General features: G+C 38.2%; 2 protein-coding genes across 2 annotated transcripts; one reads left to right on the forward strand and one right to left on the reverse strand.

Annotated features, from left to right (window-relative positions):
- Window positions 1–750: 750 nt before the first annotated feature.
- Window positions 751–21,104, forward strand: LOC133881166 (uncharacterized). The gene is made up of 4 exons (XM_062320119.1): window positions 751–1,389; window positions 20,482–20,574; window positions 20,835–20,902; window positions 20,993–21,104. Exons 1-4 carry the CDS (start codon window positions 751–753, stop codon window positions 21,102–21,104), a joined length of 912 nt encoding a protein of 303 aa, XP_062176103.1.
- Window positions 21,105–21,921: 817 nt separating this feature from the next.
- Window positions 21,922–23,338, reverse strand: LOC133881167 (uncharacterized). Its single transcript, XM_062320120.1, has 5 exons — window positions 23,000–23,338; window positions 22,550–22,885; window positions 22,318–22,417; window positions 22,081–22,222; window positions 21,922–21,937 (listed from the first exon to the last, which is right to left on the reverse strand). Exons 1-5 carry the CDS (start codon window positions 23,336–23,338, stop codon window positions 21,922–21,924), a joined length of 933 nt encoding a protein of 310 aa, XP_062176104.1.
- Window positions 23,339–24,280: the final 942 nt, after the last annotated feature.

Below are 24,280 nucleotides of genomic sequence, written 5' to 3' on the forward strand. Positions count from 1 at the left end.
CTATGATGAGTTTTTATAAGCTTTTAAGCCTCAAAGTTTGAATATAGATTGGGGTTCTAACATGGATCAAGTGGCCCAAGCCTGTAATTTAAAAGCCCAAACTAATGTGCCTACTGGCACCATACATACAAAGAGCAATAGTGGCGGATCAGCTTGATTTGGGGATATTGTTCAGGTTCCATGGACGACTCTTGATTAGAGTTAACTATTTTTGACACGATTGTGAACCCAACTAAAAATTACTTGGCTAGGATTAAAAGGTTTTACATGCTTAATTAAATGAATACCTATGTTTCGATACGACCTACGATACTAAACTTGATAATTTTTTACGCGATTTGCTAACTCTTCATGAACCTAACATGAAATTAACAGGTTAAAGTTTAAAGATTTGATCCATTTAATTAAATGTGGCGGATTAGAACTGACCTATATAAATCTAAGACTCATGTATCAACACATCCAAACACCAATTGCCACCCTTACTTCTAACCATTAAATAATTGGTTCAAGGAGGCAATACCAGTAAACAAGATTTTCGTATTCAACGCTTTAACAATGACATGGAGCTAGGATGATCATTTTGATTGCCATTCTGCAAACCGAATCCCTGTTTCTTCTGTTTCCCAAACTTTTTGCTGGGTCAATATATTCCGAAATCCAAGCTTGTTTTGTTACCGAAACAACTTCCCGCCCACCTTTTCAACATCCTTTCCAAAGATTGAGGAACAAATAATCTTCAATCTTTCCATGTCTCCTCTCAAACTGTCAAAATGGCTAAGCTTTACTGCATCAAAAGATTGGTTCCACCGTTACTCCTTTGCCAATGCCGGCCTCCGTTCCATCTCCACCGATCTCGGGAACGGCACAGTCATGCATTGTTGGGTGCCGAAATGCCACAAACAGTCCAAGCCCACGTTGCTTCTCATCCACGGCTTCGGCGCCAACGCAATGTGGCAATATGGGGAGCACCTTCGCCACTTCACGCACCGATTCAATGTCTACGTCCCGGACCTTCTATTCTTCGGCCGCTCCTTCACGGCCAGACCTGAGCGCACTGAGTCTTTCCAGGCGTCTTGCGTGATGAAGCTGATGGAGGCGCACGGGGTGCCGAGGATGAGCTTGGTCGGGATAAGCTATGGAGGGTTCGTGGCGTACAGCATGGCCGTGCAGTTTCCGGAGGCGGTGGAGAGGGCGGCGCTGTGTTGCGCCGGGGTGTGCTTGGAGGAGAAGGATATGGAGGAGGGTTTGTTTAGGGTTACGGACTTGGATGAGGCGGTGAAGATTTTGGTGCCGCAGGCGCCAGAGGAGCTAAGGCGGTTGATGCGGTTTTCGTTTGTGAAGCCTGCTAGGGGCATCCCCTCTTTTTTCCTCTCGGATTTCATCGATGTAAGGCTCTCTCACGTCTCCCTTCTAGTTTTATGTTATGATTTATATATATGGTCTCGGACGATTGGAAAATGGAATAATTTATGGCTAATTCTGAGGGTCATATATATATATATATATATATATATATATATATATGTACTTTGGATTTTCGAGCCTTAATTAATAGGTGCTCTAGTTTACTAAACTTGATTGTGAAGCTTGGAAATTAATTTCCTAAATGAAATGTTAAGGTTTAAGTAATAAACATAGGTTTAGGTTGCATTTGCTACGCATAATGACTATTTTATTAAAAAAATTAATAATTTTTATTTAAAATAGAAGAATGTGAAATGAAATAGAATTGGAATAGCCATTCTCATATTCTATGAGAGAGTGACTATTCCTTAAATTAAGGAATAATCAATTTCTCAGGAGCAATAGGAATAGTTATTCTAAGTGTTAGATCTTTATCATATACTCTAACACTAAGGCTATTTTATTCAATTTCTAATAAAAGCTATTTATTTATTTTTTAAATGGAATAGTCATTCTGTGTATCATACGTAACCTATTGCTAATAAGATGGTAACAAGTTAGTAATAAATTTTTTATTTTTTAATTTTTATTTTTTCATGAAAGAAAGAAAGATTTTTTTCTCTTGGTATTAAAATGGTAACAAAAATTTATAATTCTTCCACAATTTAATTTTAACCATTCCAAGAGTACGTTTGATTGTTATTGGGGTATCATAAAGAATTAAGGTGAAGATGTTGGATCGTCTAAAGATAAAGGAGGGGCAGCTACTAGGGGTGGGCACAGGGCGGAGTGGGGTGGATTTCTGCCATTTTTGCCCTCGCCCCGTAAGCATGCGGGTTTAGAAAATTCCACCCGTGAATCACAAAAAATAAATTACATTCGTGCAGGGCAGATTGATGCAGGGTGGGGGTGCGGGTTGTGTGAGGCGAGGCGGGTTGTGGCGAAGAAGATGAAGAGACAAAAATATCTACCCAGAATCCCAGATTGAAGACAAAAATAGAGAAAGAAAGATAAGAAGATTACAAATGTACTAGATTATCGTCAACCTCGTTGATGTAGTGCGACTGCGAGTCGTTGAACTCTCTTTCAGCTTCGGTGGATTTGAAACGTAAAAAGGGAAAATGGGTAGGCGATGAGTTACACAAAAAAAAGGTTTGAAGTCTGCTACAATCTCCAAGAATTGAATGCACAAACGATAAAAGGTGCAATAAACCACACGTCTCTAATCACTGATTTCCGTATATCACCTCAAATCAAAAACCCACATACTCATTGAAACAAAAACAAAACAATGGAATTAAAAAAAAAAAAAAAAACCTGGCAATCAACAAAACCCAAATCCAAAATCCGATATTTCGCTAAAACCAATATCACAAATTTATTCAACACAGAGAATCAAAGATTGAGAATGAGATTTCCACAAACAAACCCGTTCAGCGCCTCGCGTACTCCACTCCAAAGTGAATGCTTCTGATTCTTCCAAGCCACAATATGATATCAGCATCCCTTCGATTCCCACCCTGTAAAGTAAAGAGCCTCACTTAAAGGACCAGATTCAGAGCTGAGAACAAGATCGAAACTCGAAAACGCAACTTCTCATTCAGTCACTTAGATCCAGATAAGGGAAAGAAGAGAGACGAAGGAGGGATTCAAGAACTGGAAGTTGTGGGTTAAGAACTTAAGCGGCGCGAGGAAAGCAAGTGAGGGAAAGAAAGAAAGAAGTGAGGGGCAGAGGGGGGGTTAGTGTATTTTTTAGTTTTTTTTTTTTTTTCCTCAAGTGTGGGGCGGAGCGGGTTCATGGGGTTTTATAAATCCTAAACCCACAACCCGACCTGCCCTGCAAAAGTTTAACAAAATCTATCTCGTACCCATGAATTTTAAGCCAAAAACCGTGTTTCTGGGGTGGGGCAGTGTGGGTAGGGGCGGGTTTTTGCCCACCCCTAGCAGCTACTAGTAAGGTGTATTTAAGAGTGTTGAAGAGAAGAGAAAAGCATAAGAGAGGAAGGTAAATTATTTTATTGCATGTTGTTATTCCATACGTGTACATGGGTTTAAATATAAGAGGGATACTAATCGAGCTACTCATTTGTTGGCTAAGGCCTCTTTATTATCTTCTATGGGGATCTGGCTTCAGTGTTGTAGTTGAAACTATAGCACATCTGCTGTAGAAAAAATATACGGTCCAAATTTAATAACTTTGTTTTAACTCAAACGATTGTTTTTTGACCAAACATCGTTGAAATAATATGCTTTTTTAGTTTTCTTTTTAACGCCGTTAAGGAGGAAACACGCATCTTTTTTCTTTTTGAAGCAGGTGTCTCTTTTTTTTTACAAAAAAGCTTCCTCACGTTGTTGGTTGGCGAAGAGATCGAGAGCGTCCATGCCTTTCACTTCTCTTAGAGTATTTGGAATAGGAATTGAAAGAATATTACTTGCTATGGATAATTCCTCCAAGCTCTTATAGTTTTTGATTGATCTGCGAATATATAACCAGACAAACAGTTGTCAGAGAGGTCAATGGTAACAACACCTTCCAGAGCAATTTCTGGAGGTAGAGGTCCACTTAGATAGATTCAAAACAATGCTCAAACTAGGAGGACTTAGAATTTCTTTGGAAATGCTCCCACCAAGCTGTTGTTGGATAAGTCCATGGAAAGAAGACTCTTGAAGTTCCCAAAAGTAGTGGGTATTTTACCCACAAAGCTGTTTCCTCCCAACTTCAAGATTTGGAGCTTCGTCAAGTAGCTAAACTCTTATGGAACCTGTATCTTGTTTCTGCAATCAAGTTGAGGATTTGGAGTTAGGTCAATTGGCTTATATTTGAGGGTAGCCCACCTTCTATGCCGTTGGAGCTCATGTTCAGAACTCTCAAATGAAAAAGATTGTTGATTTGATGAGGAAGCTTTCTTGTAAATTGGTTATTTTAATTTGGAGTCCGAGGGAATGGATCGAGGATGGAGAGATGTCTACTTCAAAAAGAGAGAAAAGTGACGTCTGTAACTCCTTAAACGGTGTAAGAAAACAAAAACTAAGAAACGTCTTAAAAGATCCGGTTAAATCTGGACCGTATATTTTTTCTACAGCAGATGTGTATGCTGTAGTTTAAATTATAACACTGAAGCCGGATCCCTTCTACGGATTTGGTTTGGATTGGGGAATGTCCTTCTCCCATCCATAACATTGTACTTGCAAAGCAAGTTTTAACTCCGTGCTTTATGAAATTGATATTCTCTTCAAAAAAAAAAAAAAGAGGGATACAAATTATTATGCAAGGAAAGAAATGGAGATTACAATCAGAATAATAGACATAAATAAGACAGTAAATCAAGGAGAATAAAATCATTATATATTGGTAGCTTCCATCTTCAACACTCCCCCTCAAACTAAGGCATAGATGTCTTGTATGCCCAACTTACATAAGGCTACATGAAGAACATTACTAGACACTCCCTTTGTCATTATATAGATGATACTTGCTAAGAGCTTTTCTTTAATAAAGTGTTGGTCAATTTCATCATACTTGGTTTGATAGTGTTGGATTGGATTGTGAGCAATATTAATTATCGTTTTATTGTCAATCTCATAAAATCCTTGGAATCAAACCAAGCTCTTTCAAGAGTATCTTCAACCATAATATTTCACACATTCCATGAGCCATGTCTCTAAATTTTGCCTTTACACTACATCTGACAACCACTAATTATTTCTTGCTAACCCATATAACCAAATTACCTATCAAAATAATAGCCCAAGACTCCACGAACATGCACCTAGAAGGGTGGGTTGAATAGGTATAAGCCAAGATAATGCGGAATTTAAAATTAAGTAACCACACAAATATTCACCAAATATAATGAAAGTAATAAATCAATTAACACAAGTAATTTAGTGACGAAGTGAAAACTCTTTGAGCACCTCAAAGAGAAAATCCACTTTGGGACAACCAAACCTAAGAAATCAATCCACCACTATAGAAGAATGGGAGATTACAAGATGTTCATACTTACAAAACGTTTGCAATTGACATACCCTTGTACTATACAAGTGACCCACTTGCCCTATACTGCAGTATCTCTCCTAGAACCTATGGATAATTCTTCTGCTTCATCTCCTTTATCAGAATTCTGATAGGCTTTTGTTGTTGTTGATGATGAAAGATTGTGGTTTACAACAAAGACTCTAAGAGAGAAGCAATTGAAAGCACAAAAATACAAGTTTTCTCTCTTAACACATGAAGCCAAAGACTCTTTGTCATCTATAAATAATGCCTTAAGTCTTATGAAAAATCATGCTCCAAAAGCGCTTTTATAAACTTGAAAAATTAGCACCCAAATCTGAAAGTTAGTTTCCCAAATATAGCAAATTTCACATGCTAGTTCGGACGAGAAGTGAACTCGTTCGTACGAGTCTAGGTTAACTTATAAAAACACAGATTAATCCTGGTGCGACATGTCTATACGAGGTTGTTGACGAGCTTGCAGACAAGGCATTCTGTGGAGACCTCATTCATACCTATTGTAGAGGAGTTTGTGGATGGGCTTCTCGACCAGTCTTCAAGTAGTACCCCGTCCGTATCCATTGAAGACGAGCCATTTTGTCCAAATTTTCAGTCTTCTCTTCACAGCTCGTTTTGACTCAGTAAAAATTGAAATTGGAAAATTGTCATGGTTACAAAGCCGTATCATTTTGAGTCAGTTTTCCACTAATACTAAGTTCACTTCAATCAAATCTCGGATTCAAAGTTTATAACCATTTTAATCCAACTAGGTAATTGTTGACAGTATACATAAACTTGAATATTCATGTCTTAGATCAAAATTTTCACTGACTTAACCCTAGACTAAAGCTTACAACTAAACACGTTTTAACACTGAATTTGTGAACATTGAAAACCTTACAAACTCTCCCTTTGACAATTTGGTGACAAAACCTAATTACAGCAAAAAGCTCAAGTAAAGGACTAAAAAACCAAAAAGTTAATCATAAACGTATTAAACCAGAAACTAGGCCTAGATGAAGTTCTGATTCTAACTTGTTCTCTTAAATGTGCAAAAAAACCATTAAACACAAGGAGAATTGTGGTAATAAAACTCAAATCAACACATTGATGAATAATTGAATAAATATGCAATAAACACATTAGCACATTCATATTTATCAAGCACATCATCGAATAGATACTACTCCCCCTATCAAAGACATCCATGACCAAAAACCAAATCAAAATTTTCTCCCTCTTTTTGTCATGAAATGAAAAAGTTTTAAATGAAATATACAGTATAATGTCTTGCAAAAAGCAATCCAAACAAGCCAAATCAATCATCATATATATTGCAAAGATGAACATTAGGGTGAGGCACATAAACAATGAACCTATTTAAGAATTAGACAAAAACACATGATTGTTATAGGAAACAAGGCTTCATGAAAGAGAGACTCAAATGATATCATCTAATTCCAACCATGATCATGAGCAATGCAATGAATGCAATATGAGTGATATGGAAGACTATGAACAGTAAAACACATGATATGCAGAATTAAACATTTTGCAAAAAATAAAACGAGATTCTCTCCCTTAATGTATGATCAAATATCCAAATAGCACACAAGAAAAATGCATCAATAGCTCAGCTCATGTACTAAACAATGGATTCCCAACACAATTAATGGTCAAAGTATGCAGAATAGGCATGAGAATCAAAGGATGAATGAACACAAAATTTCATCAACCAAAGTAAAGTGATGTTTACCACTCAACCCATGCTTGTGTGTTATGTGTGAAAACATTCCATTTTGCAAGCTTAAGACCTTATTTGGGGAGTAGATAGGCTAGCAAGTAAAGCTTATAAAACCTAATGAGAAAGGTTGACATGCACATCAAATCATACCTTATCATGCTAGGGCCTAGTCACCCTCATACTATACACTCCCCTTTAGACATAGCTGTAACACCTCAGTCCTATATAGGGAAATTGAATAGCTCACATTGAGTGTGGGTGGTTTATAGGAGATGCTCATGAGTGCTAATTAGCCCCATATTGCCTATTTACTAGGTGAAACTGAGCTTTATAAGTGATTATAGGGAAGGGGGGGGGGGAGGGGAGTTTGTCATGTGGTACTGTTAGCATTGCATGATGTGGCCCTAACGAGAACGTCAAGGATTTAAGGGGGGGGGGGGAGGGGAGTTTGTAACACCTCAGTCCCATATTGGACAGATAAATAGCCCAGACAAAGTATGGGTGGTTTATAAAAGATGCTTATGGGTGCTAATTAGTCCCATCTTGCTTACTTACTAGGTGAAACTGGGGTTTGTAAGTGATTCTAGGGAAGCTCTAAATTGATTAGTCATTCTGGGGTAATAACACAGATTCAAACATAGTCCTTTAATGATCATCTATTTCCACAATGATTTGGTCATTGATTGTTTCTATAGGGACATATTCAGAAATAATTTGACATAAAACTTTTGTTCATTTTTCTTTTTGAGAAAGTGTCATAAAACATTAGTACTTACATCAGATGGAAACAAAGTATGAATTTTTAGGCCTTACGTTCAACTAGGGAGTTGGTCAATTTCAAAAAGCTAGTTGACCTCCCTCATATGATTGCCTAACAAACACTCACTCTTGTAGTCAAGCTCAACTCAAATAGAAATTCTAAATGTGCACAAAGGAACAGCATAGGTGAAATGTACGACAAACACTTAAGCTTTAAGCAAAGAGAATACAACCCAAGGAAAAAATGTTCATGTCATGCGCGCATAGCAACCATACTTTAAGTGAAAAAGATTAACTTGTTCCATATGTACACATGAGAAATTACTGTACTTTCAAAGTGCAAATAACAAAAAATATGATTTTTGTCAAACTCCCAAAGTAATGCAATGAATAGCAAAACAGAAATTAATTAAAGAAACAATGAAAACAAAAAATATCAAATATGCAACTCAAAGTACACTACATGCACTAGGATATGAAATAATATGCATTATCAATGAACCAAGGCATCCCTTCACGATCGATTCATCCAAAAATCACTCTACCCAATGATTGAAGATTGATCATTCCACCAAATCTTCACAGGTCACCAATTGTGTAACCCAGACTACACTAAGAAACCCTTTGCCATGATGTTCATGGTGGGTTCACCAATCACACAACCATAGTGGCGTGGGTGCGTGACAGTGAACGTAGCTCAGATGGAGAAGCACAATCGACGGAAAAAAAATAAAATCAAGAACCTAGAAGAGAGACTGCTTTGATACCAATTTGAAGAGAAGAACAAAAATTGTTTTATTCTATATTGTTATTCCATACATTTACATGGGTTTAAATAGGAGAGGATACAAACTATTATGGAAATAAATAATAGGATATTAGAATTATAATAATAGAAAAAAAATAAAAGAATAAATCAGGGAGAATAAAATCATGATATATTGGTAGTTTCCATCTTCAAGAAGAAGTTCCACTAATGTAAAAGAAGCTTGCTGTCAAGGATTGTGAAGTGCTGCTGGGAAAGCTATCAAGTAGAATTAACTCATGGTTATCAAAAACTAAAACCTTTGTTGGTAGTTTACAGCTCCCTTACTTCGGTTTTGTATAACATCCAAGTATATTGGTCTAATATCTTTGTATTACCTAAGAAGATAATTAGGTCAATTGAACAAAAGTTTAATAGATTTTTATGTAATGAAAGTGAGGTATGTTGTAATAAAGCTAAGTTTGTGTGTGATTTACTTTGTGTGCTGAAAAGGGAAGGTGGTTTAGGGTTGAAGAGAATAGAGGATTGGAATAAAGTAGCACTTTCGAAACATATTTGGAACTTATACACAAAATAAGGATCTCTTTGGGTGGTTTGGGTTAAAACTAACTTGGTTAAATGGAGATTTTTTTGGATGCTTAAAATGCCACAAAAATTCCACATGGAGTTGGAGGAAGATTCTCAAACTTATGGAGACAACAAAGAATTTCTTGAAATTCATGAGGATGATGGTAGAAGTTTTTTTTTTTAATCTCTTCCAATAATTTAAAAGAGACCAACTGGTCAAATGTGTAGGGTTACAATGAATCCCTAATAAACCAAGTCAAACACACAACGGTGAGAGTTTCCTCCACCCATGCTAAGAAGACTAAGACCATTACATAATACAGCTGCTCAAAAACATAGACAACAGAAAGATGCCTTTACGTAAAACATATACCTATGGTGAGGACACACAATCTAAGTTATAAAATAGCATGTACAAAGGTTTTGATCTTAAATACACAACACAACAGCTGCATTAAACAACAACCAAACACAAACAAAGAAAAAGAAAAAACTAAGATCCATCAGAGACGGTTGATGCAGAAAAATTGGGCTCTTTTTAAATCTTCAACAGAAATTATGCCTTGAGTGGAAAACACCAAAACTGTAATTCCCCCAGTTTCGGATGGGGAGAGAAACTGTAAATGCACGTCATCCTTAGTCCACGAATTGCTCCACAATCTGCCCTGCAGTTACAAGAATGCGAAATGCTCCATGAAGAAAACATGGGACAACCTCCTCACTCCTGTATGTGCACTTGTATGTGATCTGCGCACCTGTAGTAACACGGACCACCTCTTGACTCCCATCCCATGCTGTCATCACCCTCCCCCACGCGGTCATCACCCTGACGCCTATCCTCCATCACTTGGCTTCCTTCCAATTCCATAGGAGCCCCAAATGGATGAAAGAAAAAAACGAGCAGAGCTTCCGCCACCGCCATGATTGGGATGTGATTATAGAGGGGATGCACGAAGCCAAGATGCCAAAATTGTAATTTTGAATGCTCTCCCTGGAGGATGCTCCAGCACCCAAACAACCCACAACGTACACCATGACGGATCAAAGTACACCACACTGGAACAAAAACGATTTCACCCAAGACCGTGAAAACATTCATCCCAGAACAAAAACAAACTATAAAGACAGAAATCTACGTCTCAATCTCAAAATAGGATGAGACAAAACTACCTTCTCCTCCAGGGGGAATAGTGCCCTAAGAGAAGAAAACACCCTACTAATATCTAAAAATACAAATAGAAAAACACCATGGGTGGAGAGAAGCATTAAGTGCTTCCCTCCTCCTCAAGAAATCAAAGCTTCTTTTCCTCTTCACTCTCTCCCAAAAAATAACTGTTACAAAGCTTTTTTGTGTTCACTACACTTATGGTTAGATTGGTGGCACCCAGATGACATACTTTATGTAAAGTGACTTGATTTTTCTCAAGTATTTTTTCGGTGCACCCCCTCTATTTTTTAGCTTACCTTCTGTCCATATACGTGTGTGTGAGTTGATAAAGCTTCCTTTGGAAGCTAGCTTCACCAAGAAGCTTCCTTTTTTGTTGAAAAGTTGAAGAGGACTTTGGTCTTTGGGGGAGAGTCAGACAGTGTGCGTGGTGTGAGAAGAAGACACTTTTGAGCTGCAGAAGAAGAGACCTAGCAGCCGAATGAAGTTTCGGCAGCACCCCTTTGGGAGAGATAAGTCCATTTTTATGGTTCGTTTGGGTGTTAAATCTTCATTGAATTCTATAGAGTTGAGGACAAGATTGAATGGGAAAGGTAGTGATAATCAGGCTGAGGGTTTATTTGTTGAGGGTCGTTTGGAAAATTCCTCTAATTTTAGAGATCGATCCTGTGAGAGAGACTTAGAAGGCCAATCCAAGTCTAAGAAGAATGTTTAGTGTTACTATTGCAAAAAGTATGGACATTATAAATTTGAGTGTCCGAAGCAGAAAAATAAAGAGGAAGGTGATAAGCTAAGTTCCATTTTTGTGGCTGGTGTTGTCGATGGAAATTCTGAGGGTTCAGAATTTGTCCTTGCTATTACCAATTTTGATGGTCGTTTTAGCAATCTGTGGGTCCTTGATACTGCTTGTACATTTCATATGTCCCTTAAAAGGGATTGGTTTACTACCTCTGAGTCAGTCAATGGTGGTTCAATCTTGATGGGAAATGATGTTACTTGCAAGATTGTTGGTATGGGTACAATTAGGATAAGGATGCATGATAAGATTGTGAGGACTATGAAGAATGTTCATATACCAGATTTGAAGAAAAATCTTATCTCTTTTGGCACTTTGGACTCCCTTGAATACAAGTATTTCGGTGAAGGTGGAGTCATTTGGGTTTGCAAAGGTTCATTGGTTTTAATGCAAGGTAACAAGGTTGATGGCCTCTATTTTCTGCAGGAAAGTACGGTGATAGGTTTAGTTGATGTGTCTTCAGACAATACTCGGTTATGGCATTTATATGTGGTTGGGTCTTAGCAAGGAGGTGGAGCTTCAGGTAAAAGATTCACAGAGGGTGCAAGATGGCATTCAAGATCAACCCATTATAGACAGCCATGGTTTCGATTCTGATGATGATGATCCACAAGAAGAGCAAGAGACCAATATTGCTGCAAGTAGGCAGAGGAGGCAGATTAGGCTACCTCAGAGATATGGTTTTTCAAATTTGGTAGTGTGTGCACTTACTGTGGCAGATGACACTGTAGTCCAGGAGTCTTTCACTCTTTCAGAAGCTGTCACAAGTAGTGAGTTTGCATTTTGGGTTGTTGCCATGAATGAGGAGATTGAGTCTCTTCATAAGAGCCAGACATGGGATTTGGTGAAATTGCCAGATGGTTGGGAACAATCTCGGGGACAGTGGTACAAGCGTTTTATGTGTATTGGGTAATTTTCATATGGTTCTTTTGTTTATTTGTTGCTCTATGTAGATGACATGCTTATTGCTGCTAAAAGCATGTTTAAGGTTAAGAGATTGAAATCTCTTTTGGGTGATGTGTTTGAAATGAAGGATTTGGGTGGTACGAAGAACATCCTTGTGTTAGTGAGTACTTAGTATGATTCACATTTTAGACTCTCAGCAGTGTTAGCACCACAGAGTGAGGAGGAGGAGGAGAATTCCATGTCGCATTCACCTTACTCTAGTGTAGTTTGGAGCTGCACTAGTCCAAATGTTTCACATGCAGTCAGTGTTGTTTGTCCTAGAAAGGTTTACTGGCAGCCAGTGAAATGGATTCTCTGTTATTTACAAAGTGCTACAGATGTTGGTTCAGTCTTTGACAAAGACAGTGGTATTGATTCCAGTGTCATTGGGTATGTCGATTCAGATGATGCTGGTGATTTGGTTGTGACATGAGGAGATATCGCATTGAAGAAAATTGTCTCTAAGGAAAATTTGGTGAATATGTTGACTAAGTTAGTTTGGGTTCTCAAGTTTAAGGGGTGCTTGGACTTGATTGTTGTTTGTAGCTTGTGATTGCCATTCAGGGTGTTGGAGGAGACACATATAGGAGATTTGTGTTGAGGACTTGATGAAATTCAAGTCTAGGTGGAGATTTATAAAGTGACTTGGTTTTTCTCAAGTCTTTTTTCAGTGGGCCCCCTCTATTTTTTAGCTTACCTTCTATCCCCATATATGCGTGTCAGTTGGGAAAGCTTCCTTTGGAAGCTAGCTTCATCAAGAAGCTTCGAGAAAGACAAAAGGCATATGGCTTTTTTGTTGAAAAAGCTGAAGAGGACTTTGATCTTTGGGGGAGAGTCGGACAGTGTGCGTGGTGTGCAAAGAAGACACTTTTGAGCTGAAGAAGAAGAGACCCAGCAGTAGTGAAGTTTCGGCAGCACTCCTTTGGGAGAGATAGTCCATTTTTTCTCTTTTGTATTTAGTTCTCCTTTGTTGTATGAGAGTGAGATAAGGGTGTATTAGGCTTTTGGGTTTGAGGGATTCTCTTTGTATTGTACTTTGTACTCCATCCTTTTGATAGTGAATTTCTTTAGGATCGTCCTCGCCAGTGGATGTAGGCTTGTTAAGCCGAACCACTTAAATCTTGGTGTCATTTGTGTTGTTATTTGCTATTCTATAATTTTTTATGCTTCTTTGGTGATTGGGGAATATTAGTCTATCACAACACTTGATGACCTATATGGTTAGAGTAGTTTATGATGTAAGAAGTAGATTGTATGCCAAATTATCAAGTATAATAAAAGAAGAAGAGTTGGAGTGGCAGCCTGCTAGGTCCGATGATTTGGTGAAAATAAAAAGTAAATTGGATATGGTAAAGTTAGGAGGGGGTGTTAAACCTATTTGGCCGGCTTCAAAGTCTAAAGTTTATACAAGTACAGACAGTTAGGAAGTAATCCGAAAGGACTAGCCAAGGGTTGTATGATGGAGACTGGTTTGGTTCTCTTTGGCAATACTTAAGCATGAATTTGTACTATAGTTGGTAGTGAGTTATAGTGTTTGTCAACGGGTGAACAAAATGATGAAATGAGGTCTTAAAGGTGAGGCGAAATGCTTATTTTTAGAAATTATCGAATGTAAAGGTTTTTTTTTTTTTTTTTTTTTTGGTGTGCATTTAGTCAAAGAATTTGGAGGGAAGTACTGGGAAAACGCATCCATTCTGCTGTTCTTATTGGCTAGGAGGACATCATCAAAAAGTGGTTAGGGAATGGAAGGGTAGGAGTTTAAGGTTTGTAAGATAGCATGGGCAGCAATAGTGTATCACATATGGAGGCAGAGAAATGATGTAAAGCATGCGAATAAAATAAAATATGAAGAGAAAGTCTTGAGACCAATATGTTGGGAGGTTAGAAGAAGAATTGTCAAGAAGCGGAAATTCAAAGCAATTGATGAGAATTTAGATATTTGCAATAGAGAGGGTAATATTTCTAAGGAATTTTGGTTCAATATTAATTGTGGTTAATTAGTAAGGTTGAATGAATAGGAGTTGCCTGTATGTACAAAATAGAGGTTGCAGTAGATTCAGAGGCTGCAATGGGAGCAGATTGTGAGTTGTGCAGAGTTGTTGCTTGGCAAAATGCAGAGGCAATATAGTTAGTTTACTATGCAGATTAACATATCAGCTACTTGTGCAGATAATTGATGTCTTGTATCTGTTAGAATTTGTATAGAGTATCTGAGTTGTTTTTTGGTTGAATTGTAGAGTTGTATAAAATTTAGAGACTACATTGTGAATGTTGCTGCCTTACCAATTGTTGGTTGAGGCGTTTTGTATATATAGAGAAACTGAAACGTGGTTACATGAGACACATAGTTGTGATGAGAATGAAAGATTACAATCTAATCTAAGTATGTGAATTCAAACTAATTATCTTATCATTAGCTCCTATCATTTAGCTCTTATCTTCATCTTGAGAACTCTTAGATTTAGCGTCTTTATCTTAGGAACACATATCTAGCTGAGGGCTAGATATGTCTCTAACACGCCCTTGCAATCTCAATGGTACGAAGGAAAGCAAATCGTGTGGATGAGAGGGGCTTTGTGAATACATTCGCCAGTTGATCTTTGTTGGAGATGAATTGGATGCAAAGTGTTTTCTTAGCAACCATGTCAAGAACAAAATGGAAGTCAATTTCGACATGTTTGGTTCGTACTTGGAAGACGGGATTGGAGGTTAGGTATGTAGCTCCTATGTTGTCGCATTAAAGGGTTGGAGGATGTGTGAAACGTAGCCCAAGTTTAGAACATAGAGACATTATCCAGGAAAGCTCTGCTGTAGTATTCGCAAGGGCTTTGTACTCGGCCTCTGTGCTTAAGACTGCAACAATGTTTTGTTTGCGATAGCTTCTTGAAATGAGGTTAGTTCCAAGGAAAATACAATAGCCACTCGTGGAGCGATGATCATCACAATCTCCTTCCCAATCAACATTGGAGTATGCTTGGATGGTTGCTGGTGGTGACTGGTTGAATTGAACACCAAATTGAACTGTTTCTTTGAGATTGCGTAGGAGCCGTTTTACTGCTTGCCAATGAAGTCCAGTAGGATTGTTCATGAACTGAGCCAGTTTATTGACATAGAAAGAGATGTCTGATCTCGTGATGCAAAGATACTGCAGTGTCCCAATTGTGTTGCGGAAAAGAGTTGGGTCAAAGAATAAATCACCTTCAAAAGCCGAGAGGTGTGTGGAAGAGGCCATAGGACAATTGATTGGTTTTTCCTCAAGGATTTTGGTCCTGCGTAGAATGTCCAGAATATAGCGATGTTGAGATAGTAGGAACCCACCGGAACAGGGAAGACCTTCAATTCCCAGAAAAAATTGAGGTTGTCGAGATCTTTGATAGCAAAAGCCTACTGCAATGTGGCTAATAAATCACGAACAGTTGATGGTTTAGAGGATGTGATCAGAATATCATCCACATAAATTAACACTAGCATAGTGTAGGTAATCGACTTGTAGATGAAGAGAGAGGTGACTAACTTTGAGCCATGAAAACCGAGTTGTCATAGTTTGCCACTAAGCTCGAAGAACCAAGCCCTTGGTGCTTGTTTGAGGCCATATAAGGCCTTTTGAAGTTTGCAGAGATGTGTGAGAAATTGAGCAAAGCCGGGGGTTGAGACATTTAGACCACCTCAGAAATATCTCCATGGAGAAAAGCATTATGTATGTCGATTTAATGAATAGGCCAGCCATTGGAAAGAGCAATAGAGAGAACTATGCATACCGTAGTTGGTTGATGACTGGACTATAGGTTTCTCCATAGTCGATTACTGGTTGGTAGTGAAAACCCTTAGCTACCATCCTTGCTTTATACAGATTGATTGATCCATCGGCTTTTCTTTTAACTCGAAAGACCCATTTACAACCAATTACATTTGAGGCCGAGTCAGGAGGAACTAGTGTCCAGATTTTGTTCTGTAGTAGAGCATCGAATTCAACATTTATAGCTGTTCTCCAATGTTTATCTTTGACTGCTGAGGAGTGACAAGTGGGCTTAATATCAATTGGTGAGGAGTCAGCCAGAAGGGCTCTTGGAAAAGGGTATTGAATTCTGCCATCTGTAAACTCTCTCGGTTTGAAGATGTGTTTCGAGCACGAGTTACCATAGGATGAATGGATGCAGAAGGATCTAAAGGTGGATAGGGAGTTGAAGAAATTTCAGTGGAGGGGATGAAGTAGCAGGGCTGAAGGCTGCTGGAGAAGAGGGCTGCAAGTGAGGCTTTATAAGTGGTTGGGGAGTTGGTTCAACCAAGGAGTTGAAATAAGAGGCAAGGACAATGCCTGCTTGGAACTTAAAGAAGTGGACTCAATAGGTGAGGAGTCCAAATGATTTGGAAATTGAGATTCATTGAAGATGACATCACGGAAAATGTATAGGCGATTGCTGGGTAAATGGAGACATTTGTAACCTTTGTAGAGATTGCTGTAGCCTAAAAACAAGCATGGTATAGAACGAGGTTGAAGCTTGTTAGAGTTGTAGGGACGTAAGTTGGGCCAACAAAGGCATCCAAAGGTACATAAAAAAGTGAAATTAGGAGAGCACTTGAACAAAATCTCAAATGGTGATTTTTTTTTTTTTTTTTTTTTTTAAAAAAAAAAAAAAAAAAAAATTGATGTGAGCATGTGATTGATGAGATAACATGCAATGGAGAAAGCATCGTCCCAAAATTTTAAGGATAAATGAGCATGAGAGAAGTACTAGACCGATTTCGACAATGTGTCGATGTTTCAATTCGATGGCACCATTTTGTTGGTGTGTGTGAGGACACGACACACGATGAAGAATACCAAATTGCTGAAGAATTTTGTTGATGGGGCGATATTCACCAACCCAATCAGATTGGATTGCTTTGATTTTTGAACTAAAGTAAAGTTCAACATATGTTTTGAAAGTTAAGAAAATAGCACTGACATCACTTTTGTATGAAATAGGATAAAGCCACGTGTATTTGCTATAAGCATTGAGAATCGATACATAGTATTTAAAACCATACCTAGAGATAACTGGGGTTGGTCCCCTTACGTCAGTATAGATTAAAGCAAGTGGACAAGTGGCAGATGCTGAAGATAATGAAAAAGGGAGTTGCTTGCTCTTGGCACTGAGGTTGGCAGTGGAGTCTTGAGGAGAAGCAATTGGAAGTTGAAAGCGAGAAAGCACACGACGGACAATCTTCAAGGCGGGACGTCCTAGACGTGAGTGCCATTGAAAGGTATAGATGCACTCACCCACCATGGCAGAGTGAGGATGCTTATTTGCAGAAGGGAAAAACTAGTAGAGACCATGTTTATTCAGCTCGTGGAAGAGGAGTGTCCCCGTGCGGCCATCCTCTAAAAGAAAATAGGAAGGATGAAATTCAAAGAATGTATTAGTATCTCTGGTGAACTTTTGAACAGAGATGAGATTTTTAGAAATTTGAGGAACATGCAGAATATCAAGAAGATCAAATTGAGAGTAAGGGGTAGAGAGTCGAGTGGTACCAATGTGTTTGATGGAGAGTCCCTTACCATTACCAATGCGGATTTGATTTGAGCCCATGTAGTCATCAGCCTTGATGTTTAGGTTTGGCCAAATTAGAAGTGAGATGGTGAGTTACTTCAGAGTCAGGATACCAATTATGATCGGGGCTGCTAGATGGGGCAGAGAGATATGCTTGAGCCTGAGGAGACTATTCACGAGAATAAGACTCATTGAACCTGTTGTAGTAGTCCAAGGCAACATGACCAAAGCGGTTACAGACCAGACACAGGGGGCGGTTGGATTGTGAATTGCTGGAGGGGAAACCATGACCAGAGGAGGCTCCACGACCCCTGCCACGATACGGTCTAGAAGCCCCAATGGAATAGCTACGGCCAGAAGAAGAATTGTCGCGAGAACCACGCATGCCATGACCAGATGAGTATTGTGGAGAGTTTCCTCGAGTTGGAAAGTTGGCACCGGCAACAGAGATATCGAGAGAGGTTTGTTGCTGTTCTAAGCACATCTCGTGGGAGTGAAGATGGCCGTAGATTTCATCAACAAAGAGAGGTTCAACTTTGGTTGTGATAGAGGTCACAAAAGGACCAAAGTTTGATCCTAGACCCGCCAGAAGGAAAGAGACTTGTTCAAACTCATTTAGGGGTTGGCCAATGATGGCAAGAGCATCAGATAGAGTTTGAAACCTGTGAAAGTAATCAACAATGGACGAGGATCCTTTTTTGAGAGTTGCCAGCTGATAGTGCACTTGCGTAGTGCGTGCCTTTCATTGAGACTTGAAGAGAGTCTCCAGCGTGGTCCAGGCATCTCTGGAAGTAACGCATCTGGTTACATGGGACAGCATATTCTCGGAAAGAGCTGAGTTGATGGCTCCGAGCAGCAGTTGATCTTGCATGCTCCAATGGAGGAAAGCCGGATTGGGAGAGGTTGTTGAGATGCCATCTTTGGTGGACGTAACAGTGGGCGATGGACAAGCGGTTGAACCATCAACATAACCGTAAATGTTTCCTCCCTTGAGGTGTGGAATGATCTGAGGCAACTAGATAGGGTAGTTGTCCTTGATGAGCTTAATTGGGTTATAGTTGGTGAAGGTGACCAACGAGGGTGTTTAATACTGGGTAGAGATAATCATTGGAGGAGGAGGGGTGGAAGTGGAAGGTGGGACTGTATTAGACATGGTAGAAAAAAGAAAGAAAGGAGAGGATGTGAGTCACAATTGTGGCTCTGATACCAATAAAATCTAGAGACTATATTGTGAATGTTGCTGCCTTACCAAATGTTGGTTGAGGCACTTTGTATGTATAGAGAAACTGAAACGTAGTTACATGAGACACAAAGAGTACAGTTGTGATGAGGATGAAAGATTACAATCTGATCTAAGTATTTGAATTCAAACTAATTATCTTATCATTAGCTCCTATCATTTAACTTTTATTTTCATCTTGAGAACGCTTAGATGTAGCGTCTTTATCTTGGGAACACATATCTAGCTGAGGGCTAGATATGTCTTTAACAAGTTGCTACTGATGTGTGTTGTTTGCTAAATTGTAAATGTTATTTGTTTAGTAGATGTAAAGATGTATAGTTGCTGGTGTTTGGTTTAGTAGGATGAGTGCTAGTTGTTGGTTCATTTGGAGTTCGTATTGAATTTTGTTTCTTGCGGTTGTAAGGTGCCTTTTTAGGATATGGGGTCCTAGCAGGTATTCTGTTGGAGTGTATTATATTCTTTATTTGTTGTTAATAGAAATTCATTCTAGAAAAAAAAAAAAAAAAAAAAACTCTTGAATGGTATTGTATTTTTCTAAAGTTTTATGTCTGTTCGTACTTCGAGAAGTCCCTGTAGCCTTGAAAGAATTTCAATGTTTCTACATGTTTAGTATAGTAGCTTTATGTTTAGCGTTGGAGGTAGGTATAGAAGATTTTAAGAAATGCTAAGAGTACTAATTTTTTTACTAAGAGATAAGTACTACTAAGATGATGTGCAGCTTATTTATTGAAGATGATCAAAACAATTAATACAAATAAATGCTAAGGGTATTAATGAATAAGTTTCACATCATCTTAGTACCTATTTCTTAGTAAAAGATTTAGTATTTCTAACATTTTTCAAAGATTTTATTGGTGATAGCAGTATGACTTGTTATAGTTCCTCTAGAAATAGGAGTGGAAGGAACTTTCGATTGGAAGATTTTGGAGTTTACAAGAAAGGAAGTATGGAAAGAGACCACAATAAATAGTCTCAGGAGTTGCTCAAAAAAAAAAAAAAAAAGTCTCAGGATTTGACTGTCAATGAGAGAAAGTGACATATAAAGGAGCAGGGACGGAGGGAGGGGGGGGCTGGCAGGGGCCATGGCCCCCCCCCCAAATTTCCTAAAAAAAAAAATTTAAAGGTGAGAAAAAAAAAATAATCTAAAAAATTAAAAAATTTAAGGTAAAAAAGAAAATTTAGCTTACTTGGCCCCTACCCAAAAAAAATTTTCGGCCCTTGGCCCCTACCCATAAGAACTTCTGGCTCCGTCCCTGTAAAGGAGGTTTCATATCAGCATTCATATTTCTTCGTACCTGGGCCCTGTCACCAGTAATACTTGTCTGTATAAGCATTCATATTTCATGATATTTCTTATGTTTTTACTACCCTTTAATAGTAAGCAAAAACCCTGTGAATAACACTGTTATTACAACCTTGAAAAGGATGTCATATTTTAAGGAATGGTGTCAGTCACTTTTAACTCATTAGCAAGGCATTACTACTTGAACTTTCCAATATTAGACCACTTCTGTCTCATCTCTTATTCTAAGCAAACTGATAAACCCTTTTATTTGGACAGGTGATGTGTAGAGACTATGTTGAAGAAAAGCGCCAATTGATTAAGGAAATACTCAGAGATCGAAAACTTTCCAAGCTTCCTAAGATCCAACAGGTTCTCATCATTCTGGCTAACTATTACTGATCATCTGATCTTAATGATAATGAGGTAGCAGATGAATAAAAACCATGTGTAACTTCATAAAGCATATAAAACTGAAAGAAACTTGACGGAACTTGTGAATTATCAAGTTGCTTTCAGTTTTCGAAACATCATCACACAATCATATTATGCTGTAAATTCCTATTTCTTAAAGTTTTTATTCATCAATTTATTATCCTCACTTGAAAGTTTCTGGTTGTCCCACAAAACAGCCGACGCTAATAATATGGGGAGAGCAAGATGAGATATTCCCTCTGGAACTGGGGCACAGATTAAGAAGGTAATTACCTTCAACTTTCAGCTTAACTCTTGGAACATTAATTTCCATAAATTTATCTTAGCCATGTATATTTTGAAATGTTTGGTGTAGGCATGTGGGAGAAAATGCACAGCTTGTAGTCATCAAGCACGCAGGCCATGCGGTCAACCTAGAAAAGCCGAAGGAGTTTAACAAGCACTTAAAATCATTCCTTAATGGTTAACGTTGAGCAAGTGTACGTTAGTTTGCAAGTAAAGGAAGCAAGCATTCAATCCTAGATTTTGGAAATTTTAGTGAGTTTTTTTAGGCTCATATATTCATTCTGTTGCTCTATCAGAACGTCCTCAAAATCTGTATCCAAATTGTATAAACTTATACGGATATATATTATGAAAATGAGATAGAGACCGTTTAATTTTTCTCTCGACTAGGAAAGAAGCCTGGCCAAGCTTCTTCTTCTAGCCTATCTTGGCTAGTACTGAACGGTAACCCTAGGAATTTGAGAGGTTCATAAGCCTCTTTCAAACAATAAGTTTGAGGTATAAATTTTGCATATATAATGCTTTATATAGTGAACGATAGCCGACTATAACCAAGAATACAAAAGAGATTTTTACTTGCTAGGAAAACCAAAACAGACTTGGACTAGGAAAATAAAACTAAATCTGACTCAACTTGGAGAACATAATTTTTTTTAGTTTTATAATTTTTATTATATGTATATTCTGTTTTATTAAAAGTGACACGTGTTGATATTTTATTGGAGCATATTGAAATTTTAAATTGCTTCAAACATAAATTCATGGAAGATTTTTTTGGTTTTTTTTTTTGCTAGAAATTAGTTTTTGTCATGATTATTATTTATACTGCCCTTTTTAAATTAATAACTCTTAACTATGTATTACATATTCTACTGTGTAAGTAAATATATGCACATGTTTTTTTTTTTTTGGATGAATCAAATCTTTTATAGCCAAACTCAGCACGTATCTCTCCACTAAAAACTGGATACACCCCCAACAAGAAGGGAACAAACCAAATCAAACAAGCTTACAACTGAAACACATTAGAATAAGCAACAAAATACCAAAACAGGACTAGAATAACCACATTTTAGAAAGCCTAGCAGAAAGAGCAGAGCTCTTAAACTTGCGACTAGACATGACTCTAGTCCTAACTTCCATTTTGATTCGTTTAACCAAGGCTTCTTCCGACAGGCTAGGGAAGTATTTCCAAAGCAGAGATCATTTCTCAATCTCCACACATGATAAACAGTTGCAGCCAAACACAACTTGCAAAGAATAACCTGCAGCCCTTTCCCCTTCAACTTGCAGTACCAATCTACAATATCATCCCAGTTAGTACTAGGATTAGAAATCAAACAAGTCTCCATCAGATTTGTCCATAACCTCATGCAGAAACTACACTTGAAAAACAGGTGCTCAATGGATTCTTGGCAGTGGAAACAGAATCTGCAAAGGGAATGTCCAGAAAAACCCCACCCCACACATCCGTTCTTTGGTTGTAATTGCCTTCCTAAAAACAAGCCAAAGCATAAACGCATGTCTAGGAATAGCTAGTGGGAACCATACATGATACAACATGCCACCAATGAACTATAGGATTCTTGGTTCTAAGAAAATTTCAGGTCTCTCCACAAGAGTATACCGCTGTCTTAGATTTCCACACAGGCACATCTACCTCACCAATAGCTATACTCGGAAGCATGCTCTGTATATCAACCAGAGCATCTGACCAGGCAGGGGGCCAACTCCAGTCCCCATTCTGTAGAACAGCGGACACTCGAGCATCAAGGCCAATTCCAGAGTCATAAACAATCCTACTCCCATAGGTATCAACCAACCTCCCAGCTGGGTGCCAAGCATCAAACCGAAGAGAAATAGCATGCCCCTTCCCAACTTTAAAACTCAAGAACTCTTTAGCAACATCCCGGAGGTTGAGAAGTTTTTTCCAACTCCAAGAGCAGCTCTTAGGAACTCGAATCTGCCATAGACTTCTTCCCTTAAGCTAATTAGTCTCAACCCATGCAACCCAAAGAGATCCTGCTTGTGCAAACAAACTCCAAATGTGATTGAGCATGGCTGCACAGTTCCAAACCTCGAGTCTTTTAAGCTCAAGACCACCTTCAACCTTTGGACAGCACAACCTATCCCAAGACACTTTAGCTTTAGCTTTGGAATCTTCACCACACCAAAGAAATATGTTGAATTTCTGTTCAAGAAGCCGAATCACATTTTTAGGGAGGATGAACACTCTAGCCCAGAAAACTTGGAGGCTAAAGAGAACAGAAGAGACTAGCTGTAATCTCCCTGCAAAAGACAGATTTTTCACCAACCAAGGGTCAATCCTACCAGCCACCTTAGCTACCAACGACTCACGGTCCACAGCAGAAATCCTCTTGGTAATCGTGGTAGGTTTATAATTGGCATTTGTCATAATTAAGTAACATCTGATCATGAACAAGTCGTGATAATCAGTAAGACAAGACGCGATGCAAACTAGGACAAATTTAAACAAAGCCGGTGTTGAGAGCGGAATGAACAAGACATGATGCACGTCCGGTCTGATGAGTGCGATGAGTGTTAGATGAACAAACGTACGGTTGCAGGGTTTCGATTGTGCATTTAATCAAACGTTTTGTGCGCATTAATTAAATTGCTCCATGAGCCATGTCGAGGTTTGATCCAACGACTGCTTTGATTTGATTGAAAGACTATTTTTTTTTTTTCAATTAATAACTCTTAACTGTGTATTCCATTTGTATGTTCTTAGTTTAAAGAACAATCAGAAAATCTAATTCAAAGAGTTTTTAAGAGTTTTCCTTACATTTAGAGAAGAGAATGAGATTTAAAGAAACTAGTGCTAGTGCTATGAGAAACACATTTTTTTCTTATTAATGCTATTAAAAATAACATGAAAAAAATACATGGTATTAAAAATCTCACATGCTAAGAGATATTTAGTAATTTATTAGACTGGTTTGAAGAAATTAGCGACAAACCAATTTGTAGCAAATTTTTGTCCACAAGTATTCTACTGTGTAAGTAAATATATGTACATATATATATAGTTGACATAATATTCTTGGTAGTTTTATTAGACTTTATCATTAGTAACATCAGGGTTGAAATAACCGCCCGCTAACCGTAAAATCGGGGCGGTTAGCGGTTCTTTATATATATATATATATATAATGAACCACAACTCTAATTTTCCCTCATTTCCTCTCACGCACGCCGCACTTAACCTAACCTCTCATCTCTCTCTCTCTCTCTCTCTCTCTGTCACATTGCCTCTACCCTCGCCAGACTACACATCCCTTATCTAGGTATCAACTGATTCAATATCTTTTTATTTTATTTTATGTTTTTAATTGGA

This window comes from Alnus glutinosa, chromosome 11 (assembly GCF_958979055.1).
Source record: "Alnus glutinosa chromosome 11, dhAlnGlut1.1, whole genome shotgun sequence".
In the NCBI taxonomy this organism is placed as follows: Eukaryota; Viridiplantae; Streptophyta; class Magnoliopsida; order Fagales; family Betulaceae; genus Alnus; species Alnus glutinosa.

What these genes read in the sequence shown, in the direction of transcription:
- LOC133881167 (XM_062320120.1), bottom strand. Translation starts at nt 23,338, where the DNA reads ATGACAAATGCCAATTATAAACCTACCACGATTACCAAGAGGATTTCT. An exon ending in TTGAGCTTAAAAGACTCGAG is followed by an intron (nt 22,886 to 22,999) that starts GTTTGGAACTGT and finishes AGTCTATGGCAG; the next exon opens with ATTCGAGTTCCTAAGAGCTG. An exon ending in CAAGAATCCATTGAGCACCT is followed by an intron (nt 22,223 to 22,317) that starts GTTTTTCAAGTG and finishes ATGATATTGTAG; the next exon opens with ATTGGTACTGCAAGTTGAAG.
- LOC133881166 (XM_062320119.1), top strand. Translation starts at nt 751, where the DNA reads ATGTCTCCTCTCAAACTGTCAAAATGGCTAAGCTTTACTGCATCAAAA. An exon ending in AGCTTCCTAAGATCCAACAG is followed by an intron (nt 20,575 to 20,834) that starts GTTCTCATCATT and finishes CCCACAAAACAG; the next exon opens with CCGACGCTAATAATATGGGG. An exon ending in CTGGGGCACAGATTAAGAAG is followed by an intron (nt 20,903 to 20,992) that starts GTAATTACCTTC and finishes TGTTTGGTGTAG; the next exon opens with GCATGTGGGAGAAAATGCAC.